Source organism: Acanthopagrus latus, chromosome 10 (assembly GCF_904848185.1).
Source record: "Acanthopagrus latus isolate v.2019 chromosome 10, fAcaLat1.1, whole genome shotgun sequence".
NCBI lineage: Eukaryota > Metazoa > Chordata > Actinopteri > Spariformes > Sparidae > Acanthopagrus > Acanthopagrus latus.
Window position 1 is genome coordinate 17,510,484 of NC_051048.1, and position 14,885 is coordinate 17,525,368.

A 14,885-nucleotide genomic window follows, 5' to 3' on the forward strand; every position below is an offset into this window, starting at 1 on the left:
TGAGCATACGCAACAGTTTATTGAGGAAAGGAGACAGCTCATAAACAGTGTGAAAGTAGTTCTTATTGTGAATGAATCATCAAACATACAGAAGATCTGACAGTGTTTGAGGTGACTAATTATGTATTGTACAGTCTGTGAAGTTTCACTCCAAAATCACCCATCTGTGATTTGAAATAAAGACCATGTATAATTGTAGCTGGCAAAATAAACACTATTGCTTACTATACAATATAATTATAAACCTGCTTCAGTATATTTGTTCTTCAGGACTCGTTAGAAATGGTGCATTTATGTGTAATTAAAGCAGTCAGCACAGAGAACAGTTTTATGCTCTTTAAAATAAAAACACCCTGACAAATAATACTGAACAAACATTTCTCATCATATTGTTATGTCATCTAAATCCCCGTCTCCATTAACTCCACAGGCAGGACGGATGGTAAGTGGTGATTTGTTGCTGTCACTGTCACTCATGTCTGGGTTGAAAAAGGGAAACATGGCTTCAGTGAATTGGAAGTGTGTAAAGGAATAGATGTGTGACTTGGCCTCTGCGTCATAGAAGGACACCACCCCCTCCTCATAATCCACAAACACCCCAACAACCTGTGGCCTCTCAGAGAGACACAGCAGCTCCGCCTCTCCTGCACACGCCCGGTACTCACTGCCCTTCCTCAAACAAATGACCCAATAGCCGTCTTCTGGACTCAGTGTGACCACACCCTTCCTGTTGACAGACTGCTGAGCCACACCCAAGTCCCATGCCGTTTTGTCTCCCACATGTACTTCCCAGTAGTGCCTCCCACTGGTGAAACCCTGCATAGCAAGAGAGGTTCAGGTCAGGGAGACAGTGAAACAGAAAGACATGACATCTCTACAGGGTCGAACACAACCACACACACACAACCCTAACCCCAACAGCATTGTTATTTACCCTGGTGCCTAGGACACATGGAGCTGTGTCAAAACGTTCTGGTGTGTCCACCAGGTTCTGTTCCATGTCTCCATCCCAGACCTGTCTCCCATCCTCTGATAGAACCAGCCAACGGTTGGCGGTCCTGGGGTCCAGATGAACATCAGCTGGTTGAACGACAAGGTTTACACAGAGGTTCAACTTTATTATCTTCTTTCTTCTAACATTAAACTAATATTTTTGTATTTGTGGAATCCATAACCTGAGGCCACCTGTCACAAATACTGAATACAGTTTTTCTCAGTATTACAAAAGCAGGTATTATGTGTTTGCAGGACAGTTAGTATGATAAATTGTTTTGTTGGTTGTGTCACAAAGTATTATCAGACCTCTTTTAATGCCTGACAAATCAATCAAGCCCATCAATCGGCAGGATTTTGGTGACTGAATACCTGATTTATTAATTTACCAGGAAATTTGTTATCGGTATTTTAGAGCACAAACGACTAATTTAAAACAAAATTTCTTAACATCAACAGTTTAGATGTACTGTAATTAAATCGTTAGATTTCTAGTCCTTTTCATAGTGACTTTCACAGTGATTTATCTACAAATTGTTACAGTAGGAAGACTGTCAAGTTAAGTTATGGCTGGATTTTGTTGAGAGACAGGACAACTATATGATTGACATTGTCTCGGTCCAACTTTACCTGCATACTGCTGCAGCTTCTCATGCTCTGTAAGTTAATGAGAGCTTTGATCAGAAACAAAAACAAAACTTGATGAATGCATTAATGCTAACAAAAAAATCCTTCAAGAAGATGACCTTTAAAGGAAAGCTTCTTCAAAGCTGATTGTAGCTGATGTCCAATGTTGGCCACTGCTGTCCTTACAGTTCCCAGGCACGTGTCTGAATGGACAATGATGTCAGCGCAGGCTTTGACAGATGGAGGAGAACTCAGAACAGGAAACCTCTGACACAAAGACATAAAATGAGAGAGAAATGGCTTTTACACAGAGAAGACAAGCTATGGGAATTACGATCAAAGCCCTGAAAACTTTGAATTCCTACTTCAGAGAATGCGCTTTAGCACCTATTTGACAATCAAATATCAGTTTTCTTCTGTGAGCCGACTCCTGACCTGCAGGAGATGGAGGTGGTCCTCGGTGCGAGAGAGCTGCTCCATCTCTCTTCTCTTCCTCTCCAGCTCAGTGATTTCCAGCTCCAGCTCTGTGATGAGCCTCTGCGCCCTCTGCTCTGCTGCTGCCTGCTTCCTCTGAATCATCTCCACCAGCTCAGACTGATTTCTCTCCATGGAACGAAGCAGAGAGGAGAAGACCTCCATGCTTTCCATTACGTCCCTCTTTGAGTTTTCCTGAGGACGTTGGATAAGGGAAAAAAAAAAAAAGAATGTTTAAAGCTCAAAAATACAAGCCTGATTTCTTTCTGTAGGTTAGTGAAATGCAAATGTGATTTTATCTACGTTTTCTTCTGAGAAAAGTCACAAGCGCCCCTTTTATTACATTCTGATACATAGACTGTTTCAACTGCTGCTGAAAGCCGCAAACTCACTTTGCTGAGCTCCACAGAGAGTTTGATCTCCTCTACTTTCAGCAGTCTGTCCTGGATCATCTGCTGAACATCAGCCTCGATTCTTTTCATCTGAGACTTTTAATCACAACGAAAAAAAAACCAAAGCTGGAATCAGAATCCAAAATTCAAAGCCTGCCAAAGTATTTGACAGAATGATGGCGCAATGATGATGAGGACTCTGGGTGCTCACCTTCTTCCTCTTGCTCTCTCGCTCCACTGGGACGATGGCATGACCGCGGTGGTCAGTCTCAGTGCACAGCACACACACACACCTCTGGTCGCTCCTGCAGAACAGCTCCAGGAGCCGTTGGTGCCTTCTACAATTCCGACTCTCCAGCATTGCCACTGGTTCAATCAGCTTGTGAATCTTCAGGGTGGAAACTCTCAGGTGTGGCTCCAGGTGACTCTCACAATATGAAGTCAGACACACAAGGCAGGACTTTAAGGCCTTTGTTTTCTTCCCCACGCACACGTCACAAAATATTAATCTTCCTTGCATTGGAATGACGCCATTCTGCCTTCTTGCTCGGATCTGCTCTGACATCTCCTTGGCAAAGGAGTTTTCACAAAGCTCCGGGCGGCCCTCAAAGACAGTCTGACATTTTGGACATCTGATGGCGTGGCTGTCGTTCCAGTGTGATGTGATGCAGGTGAAGCAGAAGCTGTGGCCGCAGGGGATGGACACAGGCTCAGAGAAAACATCCTGACAGATGCAGCACTGAAACTGCACCTCTGACATGAGAACGCTGGGAGAGGCCATGACCTGTAAAGTAAAGACAAGTGTTAATCGATTATGAAGGAGAAATTAATCATTTACTTTCTGAGTCAAAGGAAAGTTGTTTGGGTAACATTAAAAACCAACTCTAATATAAGGACATTTACAAAACATACAGTTAGTAGTTTTTTGGTTTTTTTTAAAGCTTGGTATTCATTGTCTTTAACATAGGTACAATAAAGTTTTATTATTGCTGGGAACCTAGCACCTACCAAGTTGCTGACTGACTGGCCAAAGTCCAGCTGCATGGTCACATAACTCTCCCCTACACACAGTGTAAGCTGAGCTCGAAACATGAATACACCCATTTAAATCAAAAGAACACGCTTGCTCCTACATCCTGCAAGTATCTACCAAACTCAAACTACCAAACTACCAAGCTTAAAATTAATATTCCATCGTATATTCTATTTTACCTGCCTGGCACAAGAGAGTGTATTTGTTTAATCAAAAGGAAGACATTTATCCATCTGTTATTTTGTTTTGGTCTTACCTTGTTGCTGAATGTGAAACGTGACCTCTGAGGTAGCAAAGACAAACACTGGCACTGTGGTTGTGAAGCCAAAGTCCTCCCTGTAAGGCTGTTACCACTCCCTGTGGAACATGCTTCCCTCCAGAGTTTTTTTTTTTCACTACCATGCTGTTCCAGGGTGGGAGGAGTCATGTCTAGAACAGGTGCCTTATGGGATTTTGCATTGTGTAGTAGGTCTTTGTTTTGTATTATATAATAGTATTGTCTTCTATTGGGCTGCACAAACAGTAAGAGTATTTACTGTGTAAAAAGCTGAATCACATTCATAACTTTCAACCACTAAAAGGGTCTTTACTTCAAAAAGACAGAAATATACTAGTACATTCATACACTGACCAACAAAAAAGATTGGACTACTACAGAAAAGGTGAGTGTAGTTTATTGTTTTGGAAAGGACTCCTGATGCTTTTAGAGCTACATTGAGACCATTTACAAAATATCAAATTGATGCAAAAATAATTCATAAAGTTGTCTCTATTTGACTGCTACAGTCATTACATTCTGAAATCCAAACTACTCAACTGATGCAGGTTTTGAGTATGTTCACAAATTAATGAAGAAAACTCATATCAAACAGTATGCATAATCAAAGTCAATGCAGATCTCTTTGGAGCCAATGGACACTATTTTCCCACAGTGTCACACACAAAGGAAATGAAAGCGTTACTCACCGCTGGACACTTTCAAAAAGCTGTGAAAAAGCACCATAAAGATCTTGAAAAATACTTTGAAAGAAGATACATTTTGCTTCCTCTGTATTCCACTGGAATCTGATAAACATCATTAGTTTTTGTTGTTTTGCTTCAGTGAAAGAACTTCAAAATGGCAAATGTCTTTGCATTGCAGATCCATACTCCTCCATTTCTTCTCAAATTTCCTCCACTGGTCTCATGACTCAACAGACTTAACCATGAGGGAAAACAACTGAGGTGACAATCCATTTTGTCTAAAGACCTAGAATAAAAAAAAAAGCCATGCATGCACAAACATAACAGAGATTAAAAAAAAACAAAAAAAAGTTAATGTTGAACAAACAACTTAATAAACTGAATTTGAAATAGCCCATAATCTCACCTCCTCCAACAAAGTCTGTATGTCTGAGTCCGACAGCTGAGTAGATGACTTCAATTTGATCTTTAATCCAACAACATTGTCTGTTGATATATATAACCAGAATGTTACATAAATGAATACACAATAGTATGTATTGATAATGGATTACAAGGAAATAGCTAAATGACATTACTCAAGATATAAAAACCCTCAGAGTTGTGATCAATCAGCTTTTACGATTATTAAACATAGCTAAGAAAAACTATAATTGATAAATACTTCAACACAAATGGATCAAACAATGTTGGCTTACAACATGAGCAAAAAAGCAACACAATTTCTGTTTTAGCAATAGTTAAACTAGATCTCAGCACCTTATACTTTATGAATAACAGACACAACAACCACAAGATAAAATCTACATTATCTACATTAATCAATTGGACACAATAAAATGAATGTCACACATGTAAATACTTACGAGGTGCTTTGGTTGAAGGATGCAGAGTCAGAAAAGTTTTGGCAGAGAAAAGAAGAACATATGATTCATTGACATCTTCTTTGTAACTCATTAACATCAAATATGTACATTCCTCTACAGTGCAATTCAAAAAAATAAACCTTTTGAAAAGACAGAACGTAAGAAGAAAGAATGCAGACAAGGAAACTCAAGGGTATGTAACAGCATTCTTTGAAATGGCTTTGAAAGGTGCTCAAAACAGACATGGAACAAGGAAAGCGACAAGAAGGGAAGGGAAGGGAACTTTTTTTTTTTATCTAACAAGGAAACAACTACTAGTGTTACAAGAAAGTAGAACTGTTGACTGTTCAGTAGCTTCCTAAATTTCAAGATTTTTAAAGATTAAATTTAAGCTATGCTGCTAAACCTTTCTGAAGCTATTTTGCACTGATTAGGTAGTGTCTATCACAAGCACATAAACCAAGTCTGTAATAAACCGTCCAATTAAATGTATATTTCGTATTCTAGAAAAAAAAACAAGAATCTTACTAGTGACTGCAGTGATGCTGACTCCACTGCTTCTGACATTCTCAAACACAGAGAAGAGAGTGAATGTGTATTCAGTTCCAGCAGTGAGAGATGAGACTGTGTGAGTTACTGGTCCACCTCCAACTGGTGCACTGATGTTTATCTCTGTTCCATTAAACTGGAGAATGAAGCTGACGTTGTTGTTGACTTTATTCCACTGCAGAGTGATACTGGTCTCATTTTGTCCTGCTGATCTGAAGCTGTCTGTGTTGGAAGGAGCTGAGATAGAAAACAAAAAAGAGGAGCAGTGATCAATTTGATCAAGACAGAGTATTCAGCCACAATCTCGCTCCATTCATCTGCTGCTCTATTTACTGATATGGTTGACAGAAAAAAAAACATTGTCCAGTAGCTGCCCCCAAAGCCAGCCAGTGTAAAAAGAACTTACTCCATCTTTAGCTCTTTTTGTTAAATTTAGGCTGTTGCTGCAGATAACTGCTTGCTGTATGTTGTCTTAAGCACACTACAAGAAATTACTGAAGTCAAATATCTTACCTGTGACTGCAATGACGGTGACTCCACTGCTTCTGATTTTCTCAAACACAGAGAAGAGAGTGAATGTATATTTAGTTCCAGCAGTGAGAGATGAGACTGTGTGAGTTACTGGTCCACCTCCAACTGGTGCACTGATGTTTATCTCTGTTCCATTAAACTGGAGAATGAAGCTGACGTTGTTGTTGACTTTATTCCACTGCAGAGTGATACTGGTCTCATCTTGTCCTGCTGATGTGAAGCTGTCTGTGTTTGGAGGAGCTGAGACAGAAAATCAGAGCTATGATCAATTTACTGCAGACATCGCCACCTCCATCGTCTCTTGTTGTTTCTTCACTATTACAGCTTTTCAGTAACAATCATGTCCAGTAGCTGCCCCAAAGGTGAGATTAAAAAAAACCCAAAATCTTTCAGCCCCCTGGTTTTCAATCCAAATGATTCCTGCTGATAACTGCTTTTGTAATTTGAATTAATGGTGACTAAAAGTTATGGCTGCTGCTGACGAGCATTGACTTGCTTACTGTTGCCAAGTAACTGGAACCTCATCTGTGAATGATTAGACCGCCATGAAAACGTCTTAGTGATACAAATTCAAACATGCCTTCATTTATCTAGAAAGTTGTCTTATGCACTATCCTAATACAAAATAACAATGTTATTCTTGGTTGACAAGACACTAATGCTTCAAATGTCTTACCAGTGACTGCAGTGATGTTGACTCCACTGCTTCTGACGTTCTCAAACACAGAGAAGAGAGTGAATGTGTATTTAGTTCCAGCAGTGAGAGATGAGACTGTGTGAGTTACTGGTCCACCTCCAACTGGTGCACTGATGTTTATCTCTGTTCCATTAAACTGGAGAATGAAGCTGACGTTGTTGTTGACTTTATTCCACTGCAGAGTGATACTGGTCTCATCTTGTCCTGCTGATCTGAAGCTGTCTGTGTTGGAAGGAGCTGAGACAGAACACAAAAAAGGGGAGCAGTGATCAATTTGATCAAGTCAGAGTACTTAGTCACAAACTCGCTAGATTCATCTGCTGCTCTTTTTATTGATATGGCTGACAGGTAAAAAACATTGTCCAGTAGCTGCCCCCAAAGCCGGCCAGTGTAAAAAGAACTTACTCCATCTTTAGCTCTTTTTGTTAAATTTAGGCTGTTGCTGCAGATAACTGCTTGCTGTATGTTGTCTTAAGCACACTACAAGAAATTACTGAAGTCAAATATCTTACCTGTGACTGCAATGACGGTGACTCCACTGCTTCTGACATCCTCAAACACAGAGAAGAGAGTGAATGTATATTTAGTTCCAGCAGTGAGAGATGAGACTGTGTGAGTTACTGGTCCACCTCCAACTGGTGCAGTGATGTTTATCTCTGTTCCATTAAACTGGAGAATGAAGCTGACGTTGTTGTTGACTTTATTCCACTGCAGAGTGATACTGGTCTCATCTTGGCCTGCTGGTGTGAAGCTGTCTGTGTTTGGAGGAGCTGAGACAGAACACAAAAAAAGAGGAGCAGTGATCCGTTTGATCTAGACAGAGTATTTAGCCACAATCTCGCTCCATTCATCTGCTGCTCTTTTTACTGATATGGCTGACAGGCAAAAAACATTGTCCAGTAGCTGCCCCCAAAGCTGGTTAGTGTGAAAAAAACTTATTCCATCTTTAGCTCTTTCTTGTTAAATTCAAGTTGTTGCTGCAGATAACTGCTTGCTCTTCATACTTGTGATTACGACTGCTGAGAGTTATGTATGTTGTCTTAAGCACACTACAAGAAAATCCTGAAATCAAACATCTTACCAGTGACTGCAGTGATGTTGACTCCACTGCTTCTGACGTTCTCAAACACAGAGAAGAGAGTGAATGTGTATTTAGTTCCAGCAGTGAGAGATGAGACTGTGTGAGTTACTGGTCCACCTCCAACTGGTGCAGTGATGTTTATCTCTGTTCCATTAAACTGGAGAATGAAGCTGACGTTGTTGTTGACTTTATTCCACTGCAGAGTGATACTGGTCTCATTTTGTCCTGCTGATCTGAAGCTGTCTGTGTTGGAAGGAGCTGAGATAGAAAACAAAAAAGAGGAGCAGTGATCAATTTGATCAAGACAGAGTATTTAGCCACAATCTCGCTCCATTCATCTGCTGCTCTATTTACTGATATGGTTGACAGAAAAAAAAACATTGTCCAGTAGCTGCCCCCAAAGCCAGCCAGTGTAAAAAGAACTTACTCCATCTTTAGCTCTTTTTGTTAAATTTAGGCTGTTGCTGCAGATAACTGCTTGCTGTATGTTGTCTTAAGCACACTACAAGGAATTCCTGAAGTCAAATATCTTACCTGTGACTGCAGTGATGTTGACTCCACTGCTTCTGACATCCTCAAACACAGAGAAGAGAGTGAATGTGTATTTAGTTCCAGCAGTGAGAGATGAGACTGTGTGAGTTACTGGTCCACCTCCAACTGGTGCACGGATGTTTATCTCTGTTCCATTAAACTGGAGAATGAAGCTGACGTTGTTGTTGACTTTATTCCACTGGAGAGTGATACTGGTCTCATCTTGTCCTGCTGATCTGAAGCTGTCTGTGTTTGAAGGAGCTGAGACAGAACACAAAAAAGAGGAGCAATGATCAATTTGATCAAGTCAGAGTACTTAGTCACAAACTCGCTAGATTCATCTGCTGCTCTTTTTATTGATATGGCTGACAGGTAAAAAACATTGTCCAGTAGCTGCCCCCAAAGCTGGTTAGTGTGAAAAAAACTTATTCCATCTTTAGCTATTTCTTGTTAGATTTAACCTGTTGCTGCAGATAACTGCTTGCTCTTCATACTTGTGATTACGACTGCTGAGAGTTATGTATGTTGTCTTAAGCACACTACAAGAAAATCCTGAAATTAAACATCTTACCAGTGACTGCAGTGATGTTGACTCCACTGCTTCTGACGTCCTCAAACACAGAGAAGAGAGTGAATGTGTATTTAGTTCCAGCAGTGAGAGATGAGACTGTGTGCGTTACTGGTCCACTTCCAACTGGTGCAGTGATGTTTATCTCTGTTCCATTAAACTGGAGAATGAAGCTGACGTTGTTGTTGACTTTATTCCACTGCAGAGTGATACTGGTCTCATTTTGTCCTGCTGATCTGAAGCTGTCTGTGTTTGGAGGAGCTGAGACAGAAAATCAAAGCAATGATCAATTTACTGAAGACATCGCCACCTCCATCGTCTCTTGTTGTTTCTGCACTATTACAGCTTTTCAGTAACATTCATGTCCAGTAGCTGCCCCCAAGGTGAGATTAAAAAAAAACAACAAAATCTTTCAGCCGCATGGTTTTCAATCCAAGCTATTCCTGCTGATAACTGCTTTTGTAATTTGAATTAATGGTCACCAAAAGTTATGGCTGCTGCTGACGAGCATTGACTTGCTTGCCATTGCCACATAACTGGAACCTCATCTGTGAATGATTAGACCGCCATGAAAACATCTTAGTGACAAAATTTTAAACATAACTTCATTTACCTAGAAAGTTATCTTATGCACTATCCTAATACAAAACAACAGTGTTATCCGTGGTTCACTAGACACTTCTGATTCAAATATCTTACCAGTGACTGCAGTGATGTTGACTCCACTGCTTCTGATGTCCTCAAACACAGAGAAGAGAGTGAATGTGTATTTAGTTCCAGCAGTGAGAGATGAGACTGTGTGAGTTACTGGTCCACCTCCAACTGGTGCACTGATGTTTATCTCTGTTTCATTAAACTGGAGAATGAAGCTGACGTTGTTGTTGACTTTATTCCACTGCAGAGTGATACTGGTCTCATCTTGTCCTGCTGATCTGAAGCTGTCTGTGTTGGAAGGAGCTGAGATAGAAAACAAAAAAGAGGAGCAGTGATCAATTTGATCCAGACAGAGTATTTAGCCACAATCTCGCTCCATTCATCTGCTGCTCTATTTACTGATATGGTTGACAGAAAAAAAAACATTGTCCAGTAGCTGCCCCCAAAGCCGGCCAGTGTAAAAAGAACTTACTCCATCTTTAGCTCTTTTTGTTAAATTTAGGCTGTTGCTGCAGATAACTGCTTGCTGTATGTTGTCTTAAGCACACTACAAGAAATTCCTGAAGTCAAATATCTTACCAGTGACTGCAGTGATGTTGACTCCACTGCTTCTGACGATCTCAAACACAGAGAAGAGAGTGAATGTGTATTTAGTTCCAGCAGTGAGAGATGAGACTGTGTGAGTTACTGGTCCACCTCCAACTGGTGCACTAATGTTTATCTCTGTTCCATTAAACTGGAGAATGAAGCTGACGTTGTTGTTGACTTTATTCCACTGCAGAGTGATACTGGTCTCATTTTGTCCTGCTGATCTGAAGCTGTCTGTGTTTGAAGGAGCTGAGACAGAACACAAAAAAGAGGAGCAATGATCAATTTGATCAAGACAGAGTATTTAGTTACAAACTCGCTTCATTCATCTGCTGCTCTTTTGGTAATATGACTGACAGGTAAGAAACATTGCCCAGAAGCTGAACCCAAGGCCAACTAGTGTAAAAAAAACTTACTCCATCTTTAGCTATTTCTTGTTAAATTTAACCTGTTGCTGCAGATAACTGCTTGCTCTTCATACTTGTGATTACGACTGCTAAGAGTTATGTATGTTGTCTTAAGCACACTACAAGAAATTCCTGAAGTCAAACATCTTACCAGTGACTGCAGTGATGCTGACTCCACTGCTTCTGACGTTCTCAAACACAGAAAAGAGAGTGAATGTGTATTTAGTTCCAGCAGTGAGAGATGAGACTGTGTGAGTTACTGGTCCACCTCCAACTGGTGCACTGATGTTTATCTCTGTTCCATTAAACTGGAGAATGAAGCTGACGTTGTTGTTGACTTTATTCCACTGCAGAGTGATACTGGTCTCATCTTGGCCTGCTGATCTGAAGCTGTCAGTGTTTGGAGGAGCTTAGACAGAAAATCAGAGCAATGATCAATTTCACCAAGACAGAGAATCAATTTGCATACTCGCTCCATTTATCTTTTGCTCTTTTGTCAATAATATGGCTGATAGGTAACATCCATCGATCAGTAGCTGCCCAGAAGTTGGAATAATCTAAAAGAAAATGACTACATTGTTAACAACTTCTTGTTGAAGTTGAGCTGTTGCTGCTGATCAACTGCTTGTTTTTGATACTCGCTATTACGACAGCTAAGAGTTAAGGCTGCTTTCAAGTCCATGTAAATGGCTTGTTGTTGGTACATCATGACAAATTAGTGCATGAATGAAAAAAGACGCCTTCAAAATTATCTGTGATACATGCATTTAAAAAAAGTCATTACATTTCTAGTATGTTGTCTTATGGAAACTACCAATACAAAACAGCAGTGTGATACTTGGTAAAAAAGACAATCTTATAGTCAAAAATCTTACCAGTGACTGCAGTGATGTTGACTCCACTGCTTCTGACGTGCTCAAACACAGAGAAGAGAGTGAATGTGTATTTAGTTCCAGCAGTGAGAGATGAGACTGTGTGAGTTACTGGTCCACCTCCAACTGGTGCACTAATGTTTATCTCTGTTCCATTAAACTGGAGAATGAAGCTGACGTTGTTGTTGACTTTATTCCACTGCAGAGTGATACTGGTCTCATCTTGTCCTGCTGATCTGAAGCTGTCAGTGTTTGGAGGAGCTGAGACAGAACACAAAAAAGGGGAGCAGTGATCAATTTGATCAAGACAGAGTATTTAGTTACAAACTCGCTCCATTCATCTGCTGCTCTTTTTGCCAATATGACTGACAGGTAAGAAACATTGTCCAGTCGCTGAACCCAAAGCCAGCCAGTGTAAAAAAAACTCACTCCATCTTTAGCTCTGTTTGTTAAATTTAAGCTGTTGCTGCAGATAACTGCTTGCTGTATGTTGTCTTAAGCACACTACAAGAAATTACTGAAGTCAAATATCTTACCAGTGACTGCAATGACGGTGACTCCACTGCTTCTGACATTCTCAAACACAGAGAAGAGAGTGAATGTGTATTTAGTTCCAGCAGTGAGAGATGAGACTGTGTGAGTTACTGGTCCACCTCCAACTGGTGCACTGATGTTTATCTCTGTTCCATTAAACTGGAGAATGAAGCTGACGTTGTTGTTGACTTTATTCCACTGCAGAGTGATACTGGTCTCATCTTGTTCTGCCGATCTGAAGCTGTCTGTGTTGGAAGGAGCTGAGATAGAAAACAAAAAAGAGGAGCAGTGATCAATTTGATCTAGCCAGAGTATTTAGCCACAATCTCGCTCCATTCATCTGCTGCTCTTTTTACTGATATGGCTGACAGGCAAAAAACATTGTCCAGTAGCTGCCCCCAAAGCTGGTTAGTGTGAAAAAAACTTATTCCATCTTTAGCTATTTCTTGTTAGATTTAACCTGTTGCTGCAGATAACTGCTTGCTCTTCATACTTGTGATTACGACTGCTGAGAGTTATGTATGTTGTCTTAAGCACACTACAAGAAATTCCTGAAGTCAAATATCTTACTTGTGACTGCGGTGATGTTGACTCCACTGCTTCTGACGTGCTCAAACACAGAGAAGAGAGTGAATGTGTATTTAGTTCCAGCAGTGAGAGATGAGACTGTGTGAGTTACTGGTCCACCTCCAACTGGTGCACTAATGTTTATCTCTGTTCCATTAAACTGGAGAATGAAGCTGACGTTGTTGTTGACTTTATTCCACTGCAGAGTGATACTGGTCTCATTTTGTCCTGCTGATCTGAAGCTGTCTGTGTTGGAAGGAGCTGAGATAGAAAACAAAAAAGAGGAGCAGTGATCAATTTGATCAAGACAGAGTATTTAGCCACAATCTCGCTCCATTCATCTTCTGCTCTATTTACTGATATGGTTGACAGAAAAAAAACATTGTCCAGTAGCTGCCCCCAAAGCCAGCCAGTGTAAAAAGAACTTACTCCATCTTTAGCTCTTTTTGTTAAATTTAACTGTGCTGCAGATAACTGCTGCAGATAACTGCTTGCTGTATGTTGTCTTAAGCACACTACAAGAAATTCCTGAAGTCAAACATCTTACCAGTGACTGCAGTGATGTTGACTCCACTGCTTCTGATGTCCTCAAACACAGAGAAGAGAGTGAATGTGTATTTAGTTCCAGCAGTGAGAGATGAGACTGTGTGAGTTACTGGTCCACCTCCAACTGGTGCACTGATGTTTATCTCGGTTCCATTAAACTGGAGAATGAAGCTGATGTTGTTGTTGACTTTATTCCACTGCAGAGTGATACTGGTCTCATTTTGTCCTGCTGATCTGAAGCTGTCTGTGTTTGAAGGAGCTGAGATAGAAAACAAAAAAGAGGAGCAGTGATCAATTTGATCAAGACAGAGTATTCAGCCACAATCTCGCTCCATTCATCTGCTGCTCTATTTACTGATATGGTTGACAGAAAAAAAAACATTGTCCAGTAGCTGCCCCCAAAGCCAGCCAGTGTAAAAAGAACTTACTCCATCTTTAGCTCTTTTTGTTAAATTTAGGCTGTTGCTGCAGATAACTGCTTGCTGTATGTTGTCTTAAGCACACTACAAGAAATTACTGAAGTCAAATATCTTACCAGTGACTGCAGTGATGTTGACTCCACTGCTTCTGACGTTCTCAAACACAGAGAAGAGAGTGAATGTGTATTTAGTTCCAGCAGTGAGAGATGAGACTGTGTGAGTTACTGGTCCACCTCCAACTGGTGCACTGATGTTTATCTCCGTTCCATTAAACTGGAGAATGAAGCTGATGTTGTTGTTGACTTTATTCCACTGCAGAGTGATACTGGTCTCATCTTGTCCTGCTGATCTGAAGCTGTCTGTGTTTGAAGGAGCTGAGACAGAACACAAAAAAGAGGAGCAATGATCAATTTGATCAAGACAGAGTATTTAGTTACAAACTCGCTCCATTCATCTGCTGCTCTTTTTGCTAATATGACTGACAGGTAAGAAACATTGCCCAGAAGCTGAACCCAAGGCCAACTAGTGTAAAAAAAACGTACTCCATCTTTAGCTATTTCTTGTTAAATTTAACCTGTTGCTGCAGATAACTGCTTGCTCTTCATACTTGTGATTACGACTGCTAAGAGTTATGTATGTTGTCTTAAGCACACTACAAGAAATTCCTGAAGTCAAACATCTTACCAGTGACTGCAGTGATGTTGACTCCACTGCTTCTGACGTTCTCAAACACAGAAAAGAGAGTGAATGTGTATTTAGTTCCAGCAGTGAGAGATGAGACTGTGTGAGTTACTGGTCCACCTCCAACTGGTGCACTGATGTTTATCTCTGTTCCATTAAACTGGAGAATGAAGCTGACATTGTTGTTGACTTTATTCCACTGCAGAGTGATACTGGTCTCATCTTGGCCTGCTGATCTGAAGCTGTCTGTGTTTGGAGGAGCTGAGACAGAACACAAAAAAGAGGAGCAGTGATCAATTTGATGAAGACAGA

At 40.5% G+C, this 14,885-nt stretch overlaps 2 protein-coding genes across 21 annotated transcripts in view; both read right to left on the reverse strand.

Annotated features, from left to right (window-relative positions):
* On the reverse strand, window positions 1-4,658 carry LOC119027866 (E3 ubiquitin-protein ligase TRIM39-like). Its single transcript, XM_037113381.1, has 9 exons — window positions 4,486-4,658; window positions 3,776-4,030; window positions 2,698-3,270; window positions 2,487-2,582; window positions 2,056-2,289; window positions 1,740-1,887; window positions 1,624-1,650; window positions 935-1,080; window positions 1-816 (listed from the first exon to the last, which is right to left on the reverse strand). The coding sequence occupies exons 2-9, from the start codon at window positions 3,944-3,946 to the stop codon at window positions 385-387; spliced, it is 1,827 nt and encodes a 608-aa protein (XP_036969276.1). The 5' UTR covers window positions 3,947-4,030; window positions 4,486-4,658; the 3' UTR covers window positions 1-384.
* Window positions 4,176-14,885, reverse strand: part of LOC119027860 (tenascin-X-like) — a 20,356-nt gene continuing 9,646 nt past the window's right edge. For 5 of the 20 annotated variants that reach the window (XM_037113356.1, XM_037113354.1, XM_037113353.1 and 2 more), the window contains 19 exons: window positions 14,577-14,834; window positions 14,009-14,266; window positions 13,475-13,732; window positions 12,931-13,188; window positions 12,363-12,620; window positions 11,830-12,087; window positions 11,106-11,363; window positions 10,539-10,796; window positions 10,005-10,262; window positions 9,309-9,566; window positions 8,741-8,998; window positions 8,207-8,464; window positions 7,638-7,895; window positions 7,105-7,362; window positions 6,411-6,668; window positions 5,877-6,134; window positions 5,349-5,354; window positions 4,889-4,968; window positions 4,176-4,768 (listed from right to left, as the gene is read on the reverse strand). In XM_037113356.1, the coding sequence (XP_036969251.1) occupies window positions 4,703-4,768; window positions 4,889-4,968; window positions 5,349-5,354; window positions 5,877-6,134; window positions 6,411-6,668; window positions 7,105-7,362; window positions 7,638-7,895; window positions 8,207-8,464; window positions 8,741-8,998; window positions 9,309-9,566; window positions 10,005-10,262; window positions 10,539-10,796; window positions 11,106-11,363; window positions 11,830-12,087; window positions 12,363-12,620; window positions 12,931-13,188; window positions 13,475-13,732; window positions 14,009-14,266; window positions 14,577-14,834 (4,280 nt within the window). In that variant the 3' untranslated portion in view covers window positions 4,176-4,702. The remainder of the gene's footprint in view (window positions 4,769-4,888; window positions 4,969-5,348; window positions 5,355-5,876; window positions 6,135-6,410; window positions 6,669-7,104; window positions 7,363-7,637; window positions 7,896-8,206; window positions 8,465-8,740; window positions 8,999-9,308; window positions 9,567-10,004; window positions 10,263-10,538; window positions 10,797-11,105; window positions 11,364-11,829; window positions 12,088-12,362; window positions 12,621-12,930; window positions 13,189-13,474; window positions 13,733-14,008; window positions 14,267-14,576; window positions 14,835-14,885) is intronic. The other 15 variants (XM_037113369.1, XM_037113364.1, XM_037113362.1 and 12 more) reach the window with 14 other exon arrangements.

What these genes read in the sequence shown, in the direction of transcription:
- LOC119027866 (XM_037113381.1), bottom strand. Translation starts at nt 3,946, where the DNA reads ATGACTCCTCCCACCCTGGAACAGCATGGTAGTGAAAAAAAAAAACTC. An exon ending in GTTTCACATTCAGCAACAAG is followed by an intron (nt 3,271 to 3,775) that starts GTAAGACCAAAA and finishes TTTACTTTACAG; the next exon opens with GTCATGGCCTCTCCCAGCGT. An exon ending in CATGTGTCCTAGGCACCAGG is followed by an intron (nt 817 to 934) that starts GTAAATAACAAT and finishes CTTGCTATGCAG; the next exon opens with GGTTTCACCAGTGGGAGGCA.